The 19898-nt window shown below is 42.5% G+C and overlaps 1 protein-coding gene across 1 annotated transcript in view; it reads right to left on the bottom strand.

Moving 5' to 3' along the window:
* The window catches only part of STARD13 (StAR related lipid transfer domain containing 13), a 507124-nt gene that overhangs the window by 327637 nt on the left and 159589 nt on the right, over positions 1-19898 (bottom strand). Inside the window, exon 4 of the mRNA XM_065403676.1 lies at positions 7031-7168. Coding sequence (XP_065259748.1) covers positions 7031-7168 — 138 coding nt within the window. The remainder of the gene's footprint in view (positions 1-7030; positions 7169-19898) is intronic.

The following is a 19898-nucleotide window of genomic DNA, read 5'->3' as shown; positions in this document are numbered from 1 at the left end:
CCCCGCCATAAAGGTCTCCCCCTTGCTCTCACACAAATTGTGGAGCACACAGCAAGCAGCTATCACAATCGGGATATTGGTCTCGCTGAGATCACAGCGAGTGAGTAGGCTTCTCCATCTCCCCTTGAGACGGCCAAAAGCACACTCCACCACCATTCTGCACTTGCTGAGCCGGTAGTTGAATAGTTCTTTCCCTGAGTCCAGTGCGCCAGTGTAGGGCTTCATGAGCCAGGGCATTAGCGGGTATGCAGGGTCCCCGAGGATGACTGTTGGCATCTCCACATCCCCAACAGTTACTTTGTGGTCCGGGAAGTAAAGACCTTCCTGCAGCCGTCTACACAGACCAGAGTTCCTGAACACCCTAGCGTCATGAACCTTGCCAGGCCATCCAACGTAGATATTGGTAAAACGTCCCCGATGGTCCACCAGTGCTTGCAGCACCATGGAAAAGTAGCCCTTCCGGTTGATGTACTGGCTAGCCTGGTGGTCCGGTGCCAGGATAGGGATGTGAGTCCCATCTATAGCCCCACCGCAGTTTGGGAATCCCATCTCGGCAAAGCCATCTCTGATGAGCTCCACGTTTCCCAGGGTCACTACCTTAGATAGCAGTAGCTTGACGATTGCCCTGGCTACTTGCATAACAGCAACCCCCACGGTAGACTTGCCCACGCCAAACTGGTTAGTGACGGACCGGTAGCTGTCTGGCGTTGCGAGCTTCCAGAGGGCTATGGCCACTCGCTTCTGGACAGTCAGGGCTGCCCGCATCCGGGTGTCCTTTCGCTTCAGGGAAGGGGACAGCAACTCACACAGTTCGAGGAAAGTCCCCTTCCGCATGCAAAAGTTGCGCAGCTACTGGGATTCATCCCAGACCTGCAGCACTATGCGGTCCCACCATTCCGTGCTGGTTTCACGGGCCCAGAATCGCCGTTCAACAGTATCAACAAGACCCAGTGACAGCGAGATGTCCTGGGCGCTGGGTCTCATGTTCTCAGAGAGGTCGGAGCTAGTGTCCGACTTCATGCCGTCACGGTAGTGCCGTAGCCTCCTCTCATGATTGATCTGCAGCTGCCTCTGGTACAGGTGGAGGAGAAGCTGCGAGGCGTTGAGAACTGCCACAACTGCAGCGATGGTCGCAGCGGGATCCATGCTCGCACTGCTGTGGCGTCCGCGCTGTCAGTAATCAGAAAAGCGCGCGAACTGATTTCCCGCCGGCGCTTTCAGGGAGGGAGGGAGGGAGGGCTTGAGTGACGGACGGATGACGACAGGCGCCCAAAAGCACCCTCGACACATTTTTTTACCCAGAAGGCATTTGGGGCTCGACCCAGAATTCCAATGGGCAGGGGGGACTGCGGGAACTGTGGGATAGCTGCCCACAGTGCACCGCTTCCAATGTCGACGCTTGCCCCGTTAGTGTGGACTCACAAAGTCTCACAAAGTCCAATTACTGTCCTTAGTCTGGACACACACGTTCGACTTAGTAATATCGATTCCACATAGTCGAATTAACTAAAATCGAAGTACTCTCGTAGTGTAGACAAGGCCTAAGTGACATTTCCTATGCCAGAATAGCTGTAGAACATTAAATGCAATGTGGTCTGTTTTGCAGGGAAAATTGTGCATGAAGAAACAGAAAGAACGCGGATGCTGAATGTGTGGAGCATGTGGAGACAAGTGAACAGAGAGAATGGGCCTGCAGTCCTTAATCCTGCAAAAATCTTACTGAGTGCAACAAGATTTTTACAGAAGCAATGCAGGCAAATGCTGGATAGAGTGTGTATGAGAGAGCCAAGAATGGTGGAGCTCTTAGGTTGTACAGCTCCCTGGATACCACTGTGTTAAAAGTGGAAATTTTATATTGTAAGCAAGTCATTTTGTCCTAGCATTCCTTGACAATCTCTCAGAGAAGCAGAAGTAGGATTTTTCCTGGACATAGCACAGGCTTTAACTGGGGCATTTCTGTTTTTGATTAAGATCCAGGGCTGCTTCCCCAAGAGAATCAAATTCCTTTATGGCCAAGGTGCTGGCTTGCTCCTGAGGCGGTCAACGAAGTAGAGTTTAGCTGGAAGGGGAGAGTGCGCAAAGTTTCTCCTTGACTCTGCTGTCTCTGTACCTCAGTCCTAGCACCTCCCAAAGGGGCAGTACCCCCGAGAACCTGACTGAGTTGGGGTGGGAGGGTGTCTTGGTCTGGGTCTCTGGCTAGGCATGTTGATAACAAGGATTGCTGCTGTTGTTTAAGCATTACAATACTTAGTTTTACAGTTACATGATCTTATTTTTCAAAATGATTTTTCCTTCCCTGTTACTGTGAGAAAGACCCACACAAGCAGCAGGGGGAACAGACTGACTGCACAGGGGAGAGATGAGAAAGTGACCATATACAAAGCATTCTCAGATACTCAAAGTCAACAAACTGAACTAATGGGGACATACTTGCCCTTTCATCTCTTTCCATTTATATTACTGGTGCCTTCATTGCAAGGCCTGTTAGAAAGCATCTACTTAACATTCACACATTGTTTTATATTTAGACTGCAAACTCTTCAGGCCAGGTACCATGCCTACAGCACTTGGCATGCTCGAACCCTGATGCTGACTATAAAGGTTAGTGCAATATTAGCGTTAAATAACAAATAAAAATAAATGTTATAGGCGTTTAGATATTACCTTTAACAATAGCAAGTAACATACTTTCAGACAAGTATGATTTTTTAAATGAAAGCTAATTCTTTTAAAATAACTGGTAAAATTAGCAAGTTTAGTTCTGCCATAAAATAGCAACATTGGGAGATTAACCAGCTTAACAATTGTTAGTCTTGTTTGACGTACAAGTTCTCCCATAGAGTTCACTGAGGCTGGCTATTTCCAAGTTAACTGTGTTGTAATTTTCAGCAAAACTTCACATACTTATAATTGAAATGAATTTACTTTTGAGCATGCTGAGGAGAAAAAAATTATGTCAAACTCCACTACTGAAATTCCAGCTAACTAATTTAATGGCGCAATGACTCAAAGACAGACATGAAAGCAAACCATATGACTGATGATACTCACAGGTGGCTTGAGATTTCCATTGGAAGAGTCTGGAATTATCCAATTATCTGTATTATCCAATTTTTTTTTATTTATTTTTTTATGAGGAAGGATGGTCTTGTGGCGAATGCACTGGACTGGGCGTTGAAGTTTGGGTTCGAGTCTCAGCTTTGCCACAGACTTCCTTTGTTACTCCCCAAATATCACTTAGGGCCTGATTTCTGCATAGATATTTGCATGCCTGATCTGCACATGCTCTGTTACATGCATGCGTAAGCAAGTCAGGGATTTGGACATGCCCATAGCTAGCTAGGTGCTCTTCTGGCCATGTAATACACAAATCCCCAGCCTCTTCAAAAACAAGTAGGCATGCATGAAAACATCTGCTCAATGTGTGGCGGCAGTCACGGATGTTTTCATGCAAAGTGGCTGGAAAATAGCCATAAAGAAGCAGCCAAATTTCCTCTGGTGTAAGGGAACCCTTCCAGGATGCATAAATTTGATGTAGCTGATGCTACACCACTAACTTCCTATGCAGATAGAGAGACATAACAGGGGCAGGATCAGAGCAAACCATGCTCAGGCCAATTCTCAGCCAGTGGAGTGGTTCTTATTAGTTAATGGACATAACTTAGAGCAACCTTTCGGCTATTCTAAGTGAAACGGGGGACTGGTTCAACCCTTTACAATCCCCAAGATTCATGGGTGGAAAGGTGGCTTTCCTGTCCCCAGCTGAGGGTTCAACCTCCTCCCAATACTAAAATGAAAAATAATACTTACCTACCTCATAGAAATGTGATGAGGATCAACTGAGTATCAGTAAGCATTTTGAGATCCTCAGATTCTGGTAGAAGGCTTTATGTAAATAAATTATCACATATCAATTGTCACATTATGTTTACCTTAGCAAATACTGTGTTGGCCAATAGGGGGCCTGTAACACACACTGACCAGTGGATTACAATATCATTAGTTATACATATCTAAACAATGGTAGATGATATCAGCCATCTCTACACTCCTTGTGGACATCTCTGAAACACCGATTTTTTTTTGATTGATTTTTTTTTTAAAAACACAGCATCTAACTAGCATCTTCCAGAGAAGGAATTAATACAGATATTTGCTATAGAAAAAAGAGCAGAAAGTCTTTCAGCACAGTAGATTACAAGAAACTATTTTTGTTTTCCTTTTTCTGAACCAGGTGGTTAAGGAAATCCATGCACTGGCCTAATGTTAGTTAGATACAGTATCATAGTCATCACTATTCTAAGTGCTAGAATTACAGCTAAAGGAAAAAACTGGTCACAGCATACATAACCTTGTTTTCTTACTGGTCACACTTTGTGCTACACGCGCCGCAGTTGTGTTATCTACAGAAGTAAGCTAAGCACGGAATGCCTCACAACTAGTATTTCCCATGTTAGTTTATACATTGGAACTGGAGGAGAGAAATTAACCTCATGAAACTTTCAGTTAAGTCTTCTATTGTACTTGTGTCTAGGAAATGTCTCATTAAAACAACTATTATGCTTTCTTTTCTAGGACAAGCCCTCTCATAGCCAGGGAAACGTTCTGTTCAATAGTATTTAATCAGAAACGTTGCAATGCATTTATGCCCCTCCTTTAAAAATATCTAAGCAAAATAGTTCCTGAACTGTGAATTTGCCACAGCCACTTATTCTTTTTTATAGTTCTTAAACAGTCAGTGAAATTTGTAGTCATGAAAATGAGGGGCTAACAGCCCTAGCTTGTGTCAGGTATTGTACAAGAATGCCCTTGCAGAGCTCTGCCAATGCATTTCATTCCTGACTTGCAATTTCCAACATCGGTCTCTTGAGCTGAACTCAAGACAAATTATTTCAGGTTTGGAGTAGTGCAGGGGGGTTATGTGGGAATATATAGGGAGAAGGCTGAAAAAGCTAAACTCTTTCTGACTCATGACTCATTCCAAGATTTGAACTCCAATCTCGAGAGATAAAAGACTAGTGCACTAAAACATGTTGGGTCTGACTTACCACTGATTATTCCAGTTTTCTGCCTGTGTAACTCCATTGAGATCAGTGGAGTTACATAGGGGTATAACTGGAGAAATACGACGACCCAGGCTCATTCCCATTTGGCCACTAACCCCTCTTTTTTAAATGTAAATAGTGTTGCTGTGTCCATTTAAAAATACATTATTTTTATACCTTTTAATCCTAATAGAAAAAATGTTTAGAAACAGCCTTTTAACAGATGTACACAGTCTCTAAAACTAGCATTATTTTTATTCTTCCCTCTTGGCCTGAAAAAGGACCACTTGAACTAAAATCTAATTTTGAAAGAAAAAGTAAGATGTTTTGTCCTCCAGACAAAATTAGCGAAGTCAAATTTCATTATTTATGTCCAAATTACAGCAGTGGCTAATAGTATTGAGTTACTAAAAAGACCACTAGCATTTTGCAGAAATCATGTTGTAAGCTACTATGCAGCAAAATGCTTGGGACTTTGATCAAGTGCTAAAAAGTGTATTGTATGGAAGAGTCCTACTTGGACCTCGAGGGATGGATTGTGTCATCTAATAAGTCTTTTCAATTTCTAAACTGTATGATTCTAGGGACTCCATTGTAAACAACGATAAGTACATTCTAATTTACATTATTGTTATCACTGAAACTGTATGTATGTATGACCTGTATCAGTGAAGTTTTCTGAGTTTGGTATTTATTACGCCAACATTCCTTGAAGTACAATACTAGGAGGGATTGTAGAGATCAGGAAAGAAGAATAAGATGATAAGTTCACACTTATTCCTTCTCTTCAAGCACCTCCCACTGCAAACACACAGACACTTGTAGACAAAAAACCAAAATTACTGTAACATCACTTCAAAGTTATTTAGATTGTATTGGTAGGGAGGAAGCATAAGCAAAGTTATCAGTGCTTTCTTGAACATCTGACTTAAAAAAAAATAAGTAAAGTGCAGTCAAATATCTCATTTTCTTTAGTGATTTCTGAGATCTAATGTAACTTGAGCAAACTAAAGTAGATGGGCAGTTGCAAAAGAGAAGCAGAAAGCTATTTAACTAGGGAAAAAATCTTTCCTGAGAGTACATTAGTGTATTTCAATCAATAAACAGGCGGGCCCCAATGTTTCAAACTTCAGTCTGAGTGATAGTGGCAGACCTTCAACCTGTAATGGAATATAGAATTTACAGAGTACTATGCAACTTCACTCTATGAAGAAAGGGGCATATTATAGTTATTATCTTTCCTTTAAGAAGATATACCTTTACTTGAATCAAAACACCTTAGACAATGTATAATGTATCTTACATGCATATATTTTACTTGACATTAGCAAAAAGAGAATATCTTAATCATTGCAGGCACCAAAGCAATTTACAAGCGACAGATAAAAAGGTTTGCTATTTTGTAGCTAGGAGCATGATCTTAGAATCACTTTACTTCCATAGTTCTACATAAATATCACTATCTACTTGCTTATTACGGGCCTGTTCCAAAGTCTGTTGAAGTCAATTGGTGTCTCTTTGGTCAGGGCTTATACCATCTCACAGGCAAAGAAACAAAGTGAAATTAATGCCATTGATTAGAAATGGGCCCAGACTAAAACTCCAGATCTGAACAGCCCTGAAATTTGGGGACATTCAGATGTGGATCCAAATTTTAGGCCTGATCTACAACCAGTTAAAGTAAATGGAAAGACTCCCAAGAGACTTCAGCTCTTCTTAAACAGTGAATGAACAAAATAATGCAGATAACATGCTAGTAGAAAATAGTGACGGGACTCAGATTCTTGACCTTGAATACTCAGTCATATTGTATTGGGAACACTTGCCAGTCTTATTGTAAAAGATTTACAGTTGTGATGCATTATATTTATAGACTGTATTTAATTTAAAATAAAAATACAATGAAGATTTTAATGATAAATAGTAAGTCTTGTGGTAAAGAATTGAAGCCAGAATATGCTGTAATATAAACAATAGCTACTTACTTCAGTTTTTGGTCGTGCTCCAGTTGACACTGAGCTTGGCAAACCATCTAAATCTTGGTAGCCTTCCCTCTTATTCCCACAGATTCCCTTTCTCTGATGATCTCTGTGAAGAAGGCCTGTCTCTACTTTAACAGGGCACTGTAAGGGGATAAATGAGTCCTTTAATAAAAAAAAGTAATAAATCTTTTAAAAATGCAAAGACAAAAATACAATTGAGATTGTGTCCATTAAGTTTATATGATGTACAGTATAAGTCAGGCCTGAAAGGTTATTTTTTTTATTTTCATTTTTTGCAGCTGTTTATATTTTATTATATTAGAAATTCAGATCTTGTCTGCACTGTTTTTTCTGGAAGCCTCTGTGGAGAGCTAGTAGGATTACATATGACATCCTAAACACTAAGCAAATGAAACCTGATATTTTGAGAGGGGAAAGTTACTTGTATTCAAATTGTTTAAAATTATTCCCCCCCCCCCCCACATCCACTTACTGTAACTCAAACATCCTACAAACAGGAGAAAATCTCTTTTTGTTAAAGAATCATCATCCATGCTACTTCAAATTAGAGATAAGAATGCTCCTAATCCACTTCTTTAGCTCCTTTGAGGACTAAGAAACCTACATCAAAACCACAACAGGCCAGATTTGACACTCTTGGCAATTCTGAAGTACAAAAACAGCTTGTAATTCCCAGTTGCCACAGGACATAGCTCCTCTCCTGCCTTCTCCCTGCAGAAACTGCACAGATGCCACTGGTTGTGCATTCACTGTGCCCTTTTAAGTTACCTCCACCTTTTCCATAACAGCCTATTTACAGCACCAACAACACTTTCTGACCATCTCCCCAGGACCTGAGGGGAACAGAGGTAGGTAGGTTGATCGGTCGGTCTGTCTCAAGGCCTCTGAGCTCAGCTAGCCCTGGTCCCCTCTCTCTCTGGCACTTCCTTCCTTTCCCTTTATCAGCCCTTGGCTGATAGGTTAATTGGCTCCTTATCCCATCCATCCAGCCAACCTGATTCTCTAATTACCTCCATCAGATTTCTCAAGGGGAACTTAATTAACATCTGAGAGATCAGAGTGCAGGCTCATCTGTTCGTTCTCTGCACTCTGTCACAACAGCCCCCACACACATTTAAAAAAAACTTTTCTAGTTGTCTTCTTGTTACAACAGAGAAAAAAAATACAAATCTATCTGGAACATTAAGGGTTTAAAATAAAAAAATTCAAGAAATGCAACAATTTATGTTCCAATAACAATGTTAATTTAGCCACACTGCACATATATAGTATCTTCTGTTCCAGATTTTCTCGTTATGTGTATGCTGAAAAATGTCTACCTTAAATAATACAAAATGGGCTAATATGAATTGCTATAATCTAAAGATTTCCATTTCCTGATTTATTATTTTAACTCTGCATCTTTGATACTGCAGCAACAATTGTATTTTTGCAATGAAAATAAAGTTATTTGTGTTTATAAATAATTAATATACAATCCACATTTGGTTGATTTTGATAGTTTTAAAACTATATGTGAAATACATATATATTTTTTATTTAAAATGCTATTTGCTATAGTTATTCATTAAGGGCCAGATAGAAAGTTTACTTTCAGCTTATAAGTAGGGGTAGCACATAGCTATACTGCACCAAGAACAAAGTTAGGAGAGAACTGAGTCTTAAAATCAGCTCATTCTCTGGCTCCCCACTGGCTTCAGGGGGCAGTAACCTACTGCTAGTCTAAGCCAGTAATGGATTATTTCCTCTGGTACATTTGTGGGGCTGGAGGGTGGTGTGTTGTAGGGTTGGAGCAATGAAAGCCAACAACGGACCAGAATTTAGTGTATAATGCTTTGTCATTTTGAGAGAAGAATTAAGAAAAATATATAATTTGAAGGCAGAGTTTTGTTTTATTGAAAATTCTATCTGTGAAATTAAAATCAGACAGTATTATTTATATATTTTTTCTGTTTCTCCTATATCAGTACTATATTCATGACTGATATGAGACTATAAAAACTCACAGATGGGATTCACAGTTCTCAAATCTGGTGTTTTTTCTACTAAAACACAAGATATTGGAAATAACATGGAAACTAGACAAATTGTTTCAGCAGTAGTGAAAGATACTGTGCACAGCAAAACTTCTTTGCTGCTGTTTTGTTATCCACAGTATCTTCCACTAATGTTATACTTCCTGTACAAATGTAGGAAATGCTGAAAAATATTTTCCAGGGGGAAAATGTACAAGTTTTAGAGGAGCTGTACTACTAATTGCAGTTTTCTACAACTAGTGAACTTTCAGCTGAAAGCTAGACCATTTTTGAGTGGTGGTACTTGCAGCATGTAAAAAATAAAAGGGTTTGAGAGAAAATTTTTCAGTAAAGAATGTGATGCCTGGTGAACTTTTTTCCCTCCCCTCATACTTCTATTGATCAGACTCTGAATCCTATTCCCTGTGCCATTTCCCCATGTGAAATGGACTAGCAGCAACTTGCAGCTTGCACAGATGCAAAACAGGGCATGACAAATGAAAAATCGTTAACATTTTCTTTTTTAAAATAATTTTAAATTTTTAGAACATAGTTTACACGTAAATCCTCATGTAAATATTGTCAGCACTGAAAAATGCTGCTAACCATTTCATCCCCCGTGATCCTACATATAATTCATTAGCAGTGTGTATTGTTTTCTGTATATGGTAAGATTTACTTCTCCCACACAAAAATTCGATGTAACAGAGTATTATTCATGAAATATATATGTGAGAAAGGAAGACCTAGAGAATCACAAAGAATCACAGAGTTCTTCAATTAACAGATAAATACACTTCACAAAACAGTGGCCTGATTCAACTACATAATTATGGGCTCTACTCCTGAGACAGCATCTGCTGTGCAAAATAAATGTTCTGTCATTTGTTAAAAATTTCCCACTTCTTCAAGAGAGCAAACTTCAGACTAGCCGCTCCAACAAACATGCTGTTATGTATACAGTATAGTCACCTGCCTCTGAGATCTTGTACTTGTGATTTGCCCCATTAAGGAAGTAAAATCAGTTTATTTATGTCTGAATATTTGTAACATCATAGTGGAATTTTCAGAAGCTTTCTCAATCCATCACTAGCTTCAAGCTCTCAGCAGCTGCCCTCCCAGGGATCTGTTGCACACCATCTATCCATCTCCTCGCTGGTCGTCCCCCACTATGATGACTCACCACCATTCCTTCCATGATACATTTCTCACCCTCTATGCCTGATGTGACCAACGAACATAAGTTTGCACCTGTTGATTTCAGACACCAGGGTCTGTTTCTCTATAGTAAAAATAACAGGAGTACTTGTGGCACCTTAGAGACTAACAAATTTGTTAGTCTCTAAGGTGCCACAAGTACTCCTGTTATTTTTGCGGATACAGACTAACACGGCTGCTACTCTGAAACCTTTCTCTATAGTAATATTTCTAACACAAGCATTTGTCTTTTTTTCAGTCCAAGAGATATGCAAGCATCTTTGTCAGCACCACATCTCAAAGGCTTCAATTTTCTCTTGTCAGCACCATAAATTCCCCACGATCCACATGCATAAGTTGCAATGGAAAAAATTAAAGTTTTTACCAATTAAACCTTTGTACATTTCAAGATGCCATGGTTTTTCCCAAACTTTCATGAGGGAAGCCAAATCATTCCTAGATTTCTGCCAGTTTCTTCGGAACAGGCTCTTTGTTGGATATGATCTCAGGTAACTGAATTCATCTACTGCCTCTACTACCTGACCATTAATTGTGATGTCCATTTGCTTCTTGTTTTTGTTAATTGTGTCAACATGCATGCATTTCATTTCTGCCTGATTCAGGGATAGTCCATAATCCTCACCCGTTTTTACACACTCCAACTTTTGTTGAACTGCATCAGTCGTAGCAAAGAGTGTCACATCATTGGCATAGCTGACATCGGTTAAGAGGTGTCCACCAACAGAAATTTCAGCTCCTACCATTTGTCATAAACTTCTAGGTCTTGTCTCATAATAATTTCTGTGTACATGTTGAAAAGGCTGGGGACAGAAAACACGCTTGTCTCACACCCTGCTCAGTGGAAAATCACTTGCTGTCACCTGCGTTGTTGATGCTAGAGACTTGCGAATGAGTTCAATGAGAATCCCCACGTCTGCCAGTATTCAGCATGTGACATGAGCAGGCCAGATGCCAGCTCTTGCCCAGGCTGCAGGCATTAGCTAAGAACTGACAACCTCATAGCTGGAGACCAGACCAGTTCACCTGTATGTTAGTTTTGCTCAAAATAGGTATTATTCTTATAAACATGTACTTAGTATTTAGACTCCATGAAATGCTTTTAAGTTGCTGCATGCATTAATCTCACTTGTAATGGCAATATTCCATGCTATAAGAAAATATGCAAGTTTTGCTTTATAACTTTAAAAATGTTTGCTGTGAATTTATGAACACACGCAAGGGAATTGTTGTCTCCACCCCCGACCCAGAAGGACTATCAAAATCACAGGGGCCATCAAGGAACATTGCAACACAAAGGACTTGATAATGGCCCTATTGCACCTTGGAAATGCTACCAGTGCAAGGAAGCTCGTCCTGTGGACTTGGAAGCTGAATGAAGGAAATAAAACAAAGTCACAGGAAAACTTTCCATCTCTTTACTGTTTGAACTCTCACAAGGCCAGAGACACCAAACTGAAGCCAGAGATCCCCAGGGGTTATCTCCTGGGTCCGCCCTGAAAGACACTTTGAACTGACAGTTCACTACAACTCTGTCACTCTCAGGATTTAGATGGTAACTCATTTGTGTGTATATGTTTGCTTGCTTTAACCTGTAAATAACTCATTTCTTTTTCCTAGCTAATAACCCTTTAGATAATTTATTACAGGATTGACTATTGCATTGCTTTGGTGTAAAATCTAGGGTATTGGTTGACCTGGGGTAAATGACTAGTCTCTGGGGATTGGAAGCAACCTGAATATTGTGTGATTATTTTGGTGTAAGTGACTGTAACGGGGTAGTCACCCCGCTCCTGCCCTGAAGGGCTTAAAACAGCCCTGGGAGAGGGCTGTGGTGGGGGAAAGCTAGGCTTACTGGGGGAAGCAGCCGCCACAGGTGGGGCCACGCCCCAATCAGGCCATAGCTGGCCCTATAAGAGGGCGGAGGGCCAGAAGCTGTAGAAGAGACACTCTCTCTCTAGCTTCTGGAGAGAGAGAAGGACCTGGCTGCCTGGGAAGCTGAGAAGGGTATCTAGGGTGCAGCAGTCTGGGGAAGGGCAGAGGGAGCTGAGGAGCTCCAGCCTAGCAAAGCCCCAGGCTGCAGGCCAAGCTAAGGGTCCACAAAAGGGTACTAGGGCTGTAGAGAGGCAGCCCAGATACAGGCAGAGGCAGCTGGTCCAACCCCCATTGCCGATGATGAGTGGTTTACAAACTGCAGTCTGCCCCAGGGAGCAGGAGCTAGATGATGACTGGTAGTAGCCACTGAGGCAAGGTGGGGATAAGGGGTTGGGGGTTCCCCTGGGAGGGGAGACCCAGAGTGAGGGGGTACTGCGGTGGGCAGAACTCCTGGACAAAGGGCACGGGGGTCTGGGAAGGACACGGGGCCAACGGCAGGCGAGACACCAGCCTGCAGAGGGCGCTCCGGGCTGGAAGAGCTAATTCCTGAGACGACCAGCAGGAGATGCCGTGCTGGTGAGTCGTCACCCCGCCACAGTGACCATTTATCACTAAATCTAGTTTGCCTGACTGGCAAGATAGACTTGAGAGTGTAAGGGGACTGTCTGAGACTCCATGGTAAAACTGTTATAGTGATCCAGGAGTTCACATTTGCCACTGACTTGGTAAAATCTAATTATAGAACATACCACCAGTTGGGGTGTCTGTCTGCCCTAAGGTAGACACTCGGGGTTGTGAACTACTCTAGACAGCATGACACTCCAAACATGGTCATGTCATACATATTAAATGCTTTTGAGTCGTCAATGAAACCCATGATCAATGGGTCATTAAAATCCCTGTATTTTTCAATGATGAGACAGATGTTAGTGATTTGATCACATGTACCTCATCCCTCTCTGAAACCAGCTTGCTGTGATGGCACTTCTGTTTCTAACATTAGCATCATACGATCCTGGACTATGTGAAGCAGTACTTTTCTCACCTGAGATATCAGGGAGATAATACGACCGTTACGATACTTTCTTGTGTCTCTTTTCTTTGGTAAGAGCAGAAGGATTCCCTCTTCCAGTCATCTGGCTAATTTCTTTCAAATTTTGCATGACACACTACTCCTGGGGGAATTCTGTGCCACTATGCATGTGCAGAATTTATGTCCCCCACAGATTTCTTTGCTGCAGAAAAATGACTTTCTGATGGGGAAGCAAAGGGAAGCCACAAGAGCGGTCATGCATCCCTCCCCAGCAGTTTCAGGTGTCCAGGGCAGCTGGCAGAGAGGTAAATCATTGTGGGGCAGGGGGCAAGACTGGGGAAGACCTGGTGGGTGGCTTCTACCCTGCGCCGGGCTCAGCTGCTAGTCCCAGCCTGCTCTGAGGAGGATGGGACTTCCTCTTTCCCTGCACGGCACCCAGGGCCATGTCAGACCCACCCCCAGATTTCTCCCTCGGCTGTAGGAAGCGCTGCAAACTCCCCTCCCCTCCCCCCACCCGTGCTTCCTGCACCCATTGCTTCTCAGCTGCAGGGGGAGGGATCCCTGTACAGGGAGCTGCTCCCCCATTCACCCAACCCCCATGCATCCAGGCCCCCTCGTACCCAGACTCTCCCACTAAGCCTCACCCCCACCCCGTACTCAGAACCCCCCGATGAGCCCCACTCCCCCTGCACCTGGACCACCCCAACAAGCCATCCGCACCTGGATCCCCACCTTAGCTAGCTCCAACCAGATGCACCTGGATCCCCACCCCACTGAGCCCCACTCCCCCAGCATCTGGACTCCCTACTGAGTCCCCCACACCTCCCTTCTGCGCTCTATCCTGCTAAACCAAGATGAACCCCCCCGCTGAGCCCCAACCACCTTCACCTGGACCCCACTGCAGAGTCCCATTACTGTTGCATCCAGATCCCTCCTGCGCCTGGATCTCCCACTGAGCCACCCACAGCTGGATCCTCTCACACTAAGCCCCTCCACACTTGGATCCTGCCTTGCTGAGCCTGCCTGTCCACACCTGGTGCACCTGGCACGCAGGGGCAGGGCCCTGGGATGTTTCTGGGGCAGGCCTGGTCCTTGCACTGTGTCAGGGTTGGGTGCAGCCTCACTGCTGAGTCTATATCCTGGTGGGGAGGGGGAGCAGGGGAAGCTGCACAGTGATCTCCCATCTCTGTGCAACCAGTGGCCTGTGCTCCCCAATGCCATGCAGGAGCCTCCACATTTATCTGACAAATAAAATGTGCAGAATTGTAAAATATTGTGCACAGAATTTTTAATTTTTTTGGGCGCAGAATGCCCTCAGGAATAATGTGAGATCAATACCACAGTCACCAAATCACTTAACAATTCTGCTGGTACGCTGTCTACCCCTGCTGTTTTCACAGGCTTCATTTTCATAACAGCGTGCACCACTTCCTCTTGCAGGATTGATGGCTCCTGTTTCATACTCTCCTTTCCATATTCTCTCCTCTCGTGCTGTATTGCAAATGGCTTTGATTGGCACAGTAATCTCTTCACCAGCATTTGATTACATCACCTTCAGTGAGGACTTTGCCATCATGATCTTTTATGTTTGATTGCAGAGAACTTTTTGGAAAGAACTCTGACCACTGTGAACATACCTTTTGTATTACACTGCTCTGCAGCCAAAATGCTTCTGAAATAAATGTAGTCAAACTTTACTAATTCTGGGTCACTGAGAACGAAAATGATGCTTAAAATTTTTGATTGGCTCTAGTTTTCAAGATATGCTATTGGGTCAGTATATACGACCCTTGACTTGGGAATGGCGGAGGATAAGTGAGTTATTAAGGGAAGGGATCTCAATTTAAACCAGAAATGACTAAAATACATCTTTGACTGGATCTATGAATAAATCTATGACTGGGTTTGGACAGTACTTGCTTTTTAGGCAAAACAATGAATGATGCAATCTGAAGCTGGTATTGCGTCATACATGATATGAATTGCATCATGTTATTCCTAGAAGTCATGGATGATGCAATCTTAACGAAGCTTACATCACTCTGCTGAACAAATTGCCCGATATCAGCTCTAGAAATCATACAGTGTCGTGCTCTTTTATTTGTCAGTGTTTGATTTTGCAAAGGGACACATTTCTGTTTAGCCAAAGTGAGCAGAGATGCCTCGTACTTGTGTGAACAGTGCAGAGAACTTCTGCTATGTTTGTGGTGAAGTGACTTTTGCATCACAAAAGCGCAGTATAACCACTATGGTTAAGAAAGCCTATCACCTTTATTTTGGCTGCAAAATTGGAGATCAGGACAAGAGGTGGGCCCCACACATATGCTGCAACACTTGTGCAACAAATCTTCGCCAGTGGTTGAACAGGAAAAGGAAATCTATGCCTTTTGCAGTGCCAATGATTTGGAGAGAGCCAACAGATCATACCAGCAATTGTTACTTGTGCATGGTACCTCCAGTTGGGAAAGGTGTGTCAAAGAAGAAAAAGTGGACTGTGCATTATCCAAACATTCCATTAGCTATACGCCCAGTACCCCACGGAGAAGGACTGCCGGTTCCTGATGCACCAGAATCATTCTCACTTGAGTCAGACGAGGAAGAGGAAGAGGATGAAACATCTGGTCCTGAACCATCAATGTCACAGGACCCACATTTTCTCCCATCCTCTGAACCACACCTCATAACACAAGGTGAACTGAATGACCTTGTCAGGGATTTGGAACTACCCAAGAGTAAGGCAGAGCTGTTGGGCTCCAGACTACAGCAGTGGAATCTCCTGGCAGGTGATGTTAGGGTTTCCATGTTCCGTGACCGTCAAAAGGATCTTGTCCCATTCTTCTTCATGGAAGGTGATCTTGTAGCCTGCAACAACATCGATGGTGTGATGGCAGCCCTCAACATCGTTCACGATCCAGATGAGTGGAGACTGTTCATTGATTCATCCAAGACGAGTCAAAGCTGTTTTACTGCATAATGGCAATGTTTTGCCATCAATTCCAGTTGGTCATGCAGTCCATATGAAGGAAACCTATGACAACATGAAACAACTTTTGAGGTGCATAAACTATGACCAACATCAGTGGCAGCTTTGTGGCGATTTGAAGGTTGTTGCTCTCTTGCTTGGTCTGCAGACTGGATACACAAAGTACTGCTGTTTTCTCTGCAAATGGGATAGTCGTGCAAGAGATTCCCACTACATCAAGAAAGATTGGCCACTCCGACAGTCATTGGAGCCTGGGAGGAAAAGTGTTCAGCATCTACCACTTGTTGAATCAAGGAAGATTTTGTTACCACCCTTACACAACAAGCTGGGTCTGATGAAGAACTTTGTCAAGGCCATTGACAAAACACAAGCAGCTTTCAAGTACCTCCGTGGAAAATTTCCAAGGTTAAGTGAAGCTAAGATAAAGGAAGGTGTCTTTGTTGGTCCTCAGATTCGTGAACTTCTTCGAGATGATGCATTTGACCATGCACTGCGTGGCAAGGAAAAGACGGCATGGAAAGCCTTCCAGTTAGTGGCAATAAATTTTCTCGGAAACAACAAGGCAGACAACTACAGGTTGTTGGTGGAAAACCTCCTCAAGGCATACAAAAGCCTTGGTTGCAACATGTCACTAAAGATACATTTTTTGCACTCTCATCTAGATTTTTTTCCACGGAACTGCAGAGCAGTGAGCGACGAGAACGGCGAGCGATTTCACCAGGACATTGCAACAATGGAGAAACGCTATCAGGGCAAATGGAGCCCATCAATGCTTGCAGACTATTGCTGGACAGTGACAAGAGATGCTCCATTTAATGAATACAAGAGACAAGCCAAGAAGCGCCGAGTAGACACTGAATAGGACTAAACTATGTACATAATAGTTTTTTGCCTTTTGTTTCATAATAAATTTTATTTATATAACCCTTTTGCTGATTTTTAAAGTGTTACATAAACAGGACAGGTGAAATATTATCATGTAAAGCAACCATAAACACATGAAAAGACCTAGGTTTACAACTTATGATTAAAACTCTACTATCTACACAATATACATAGACATAAAATGTAAAAACTTAAGTATCTTAGAAACAGTAGCCAATCAGTTGTTTTAATTGTCATATTTGAATTCAGCACATCAAAATACATAATAAATAGCACATTTTATCTCTGAAGCAGACGACTTCTCAAAAATTGTAGACCAGTGTTATTTGTCTTTAATTCTCAAGTTCTGTGCATTTTGCCCTTATGTATTCACTTTTGTCTTGTCTAGTCTAACTTTGGATCTGTCTGTTCAGTTCCTTCTGCTCTCCCCTACATTTTTCAGTGTCCAAGCCAGTCTCTTTCACTCTGCATCATTTTTTCACCAGCCAACACTGACCTTTTGGATTGGGTGCTTTGGTGCCTTCGAGCATGAGTTTCCATTTTGTCCCAAAGTTCATTCAGGGTGTTGCATTCTTTCACTGATGACAATGCAGGTTGTTCAGGTTTCCTTTGAGGGGGAGTACTGAAATGTCAGGTATGGAGTGATCATTTTGTGTAAAGTGTTCGTCCATGGATGATATCATAGAAAAATGATAAAAGACAAACACCTGATCACTAGAGACCCAGGTGGATACAAAATTTGTATCCACATCTGATCTACAATCCGCAAACATGATCCGTGGATAAAAAGGGGATATCTACAGATTTGCAGGGCTCTAGATATAAAATTTGGATCCGCATCCATCCCCGATCTGCAAACATGGTCCACGGACATCCGCAGAGCTCTACATATCACCCAAGGGCAAACCCTTTTCACAAAACAATCATTCCATATCTGACCTCTGAGGCTAGGTCTACACTACCCGCCTGAATCGGCGGGTAGAAATCGACCTCTCGGGGATCGATCCCGTCGGGACGCGACAATCGATCCCCGAATCGACGCTCTTACTCCACCAACGAAGGTGGGAGTAAGCGCCGTCGACGGGAAGCCGCAGAGGTCGATTTTGCCACCGTCCCTACAGCGGGGTAAGTCGGCTGCGATACGTCGAATTCAGCTACGCTATTCGCGTAGCTGAATTTGCGTATCTTAAATCGACCCCCCCCTGTAGTGAAGACGTAGCCCGAGTCCTTGTCTTCAAAGGAAACCATCACAACACCTTCAACAGATGAGCTTGGGAGCTTAAATTCATAACTTTGCTAGACACTAAAAATCATGGTCTAAACAAAGACACTGGATTTATGGCTTATTACAACAATCTGTAACCTATTAATCCACCTTTTTTGTGTTATGACTGCATAGGTGTTAACTGGCCACTTCACCTTGAAAGATCTCTTATGTGTTAACTATTTATACTAAACAATCTTTTCCACCTTTTATTTAGCTGTGAAACTATGGCCAGGTCTACACTATGGACTTATATCAGTATAACTACAAAAATCCATAGCCCTTAGCAACATAGTTATACCGACCTAACCCCCAGTGTGGACAGCGCTATGTCAGTTGGGATAGCTTCTCCCGTTTACATAGCTGGCCCATTGCCAGGGTATCTACTTCATACTTATCCTCTATCTCTCAATGGCTTGAAGACTGTTGAAGAGACTGGGCAAGTACAATGGGAGATGGGAGTATGGGAGCCGGAGGTAACCAACAAAAAGGGGTGAGGGAAATATGATTTTATGTGTTCCTTTAAATCTGGAGCAGGAGAGATGGCGGGAAGGGCGGCTGGGGAAAGGCTCTACAGTGAAGTAAAGAGAAACAGATTACCTTTAGAGATAATATTGTTTTCCTTATTCTAGTAAAACTCCTTGTTCAGTTTCTCTGATATTTTTAGCATTGTCACAACAGAAAATAGAGACATCCAAAGAGGGGAAAGGTAGAAAGATTGGGAGGGACACAGGAAAAACAAGAGAAAAAGATAGGAACATGCAGATCAAAATGACGAGGAGAAAGAAATGAAGATAAAAAAGGAAAAACTTAATGATGGGAAAAAAACTGTAAGAACTTTAAAATTAGAGCTGGTTAGGAATTTTTCAATGAATGGAGGTGGATTAACTATGCCGACAGGAGCAGCTCTCCCATCGGCATAGGAGAGTCTTCGCTTAAGCGCTACAGCGGCACAGCTGCGCTGATGCAGCATTTTAATCGTAGACCTCCCATATGAGTACCTTGCCCAGACCTGAAGAAGAGCCATGCATAGCTCGAAAGCGTGTTTCTTTCACCAGCCGAAGTTGGTCCAACAAAAGATCTTTCCTGACTCACCTTGTCTCTGTTTTATTACATAGTTGATTTGGTGATCTCGATGTGTGTAAATATCTACAATGTTGGGAGAAAATGGTGTTTGTAATGACAAAGTAATTAGAGCAGCAAAATTCCACTAAACACCTTCCTCTCTCATTTTGTAAACAAGACCACTGTTTCCCATTACTTCTTTATTAGAAGTGTAAGTTCTCATTGTCTCGTTCAGGTCCCCAATTACAAGGGTATCTTTGTTTACTTAGTATTTCAATGAATGTCTCTTCAAGCCATTAATAAAACTAATCAATTGTGCAGTCATCCGCTGCTGTAGCAGGAGTGTAAACCTGTATAGCTGACATATTGACTGGCTTTGCTCAAAGGCAAATTGTAATGATTCTATTGCTGACTGAGTTATATCCAAGCACACACACTCATGTCTCCTTGGATAGGGTAAATGCAATCCTATTTTCTCTCATTTTCTCAGCTCCTGAACAGTATACTGCATATCC

The sequence above is a fragment of the Emys orbicularis genome, chromosome 1 (genome assembly GCF_028017835.1).
Source record: "Emys orbicularis isolate rEmyOrb1 chromosome 1, rEmyOrb1.hap1, whole genome shotgun sequence".
Taxonomy (NCBI): Eukaryota; Metazoa; Chordata; order Testudines; family Emydidae; genus Emys; species Emys orbicularis.
The sequence above is the reverse complement of the archived record's forward strand: the minus strand, read 5'-3'. Positions and strand labels throughout refer to the sequence as shown.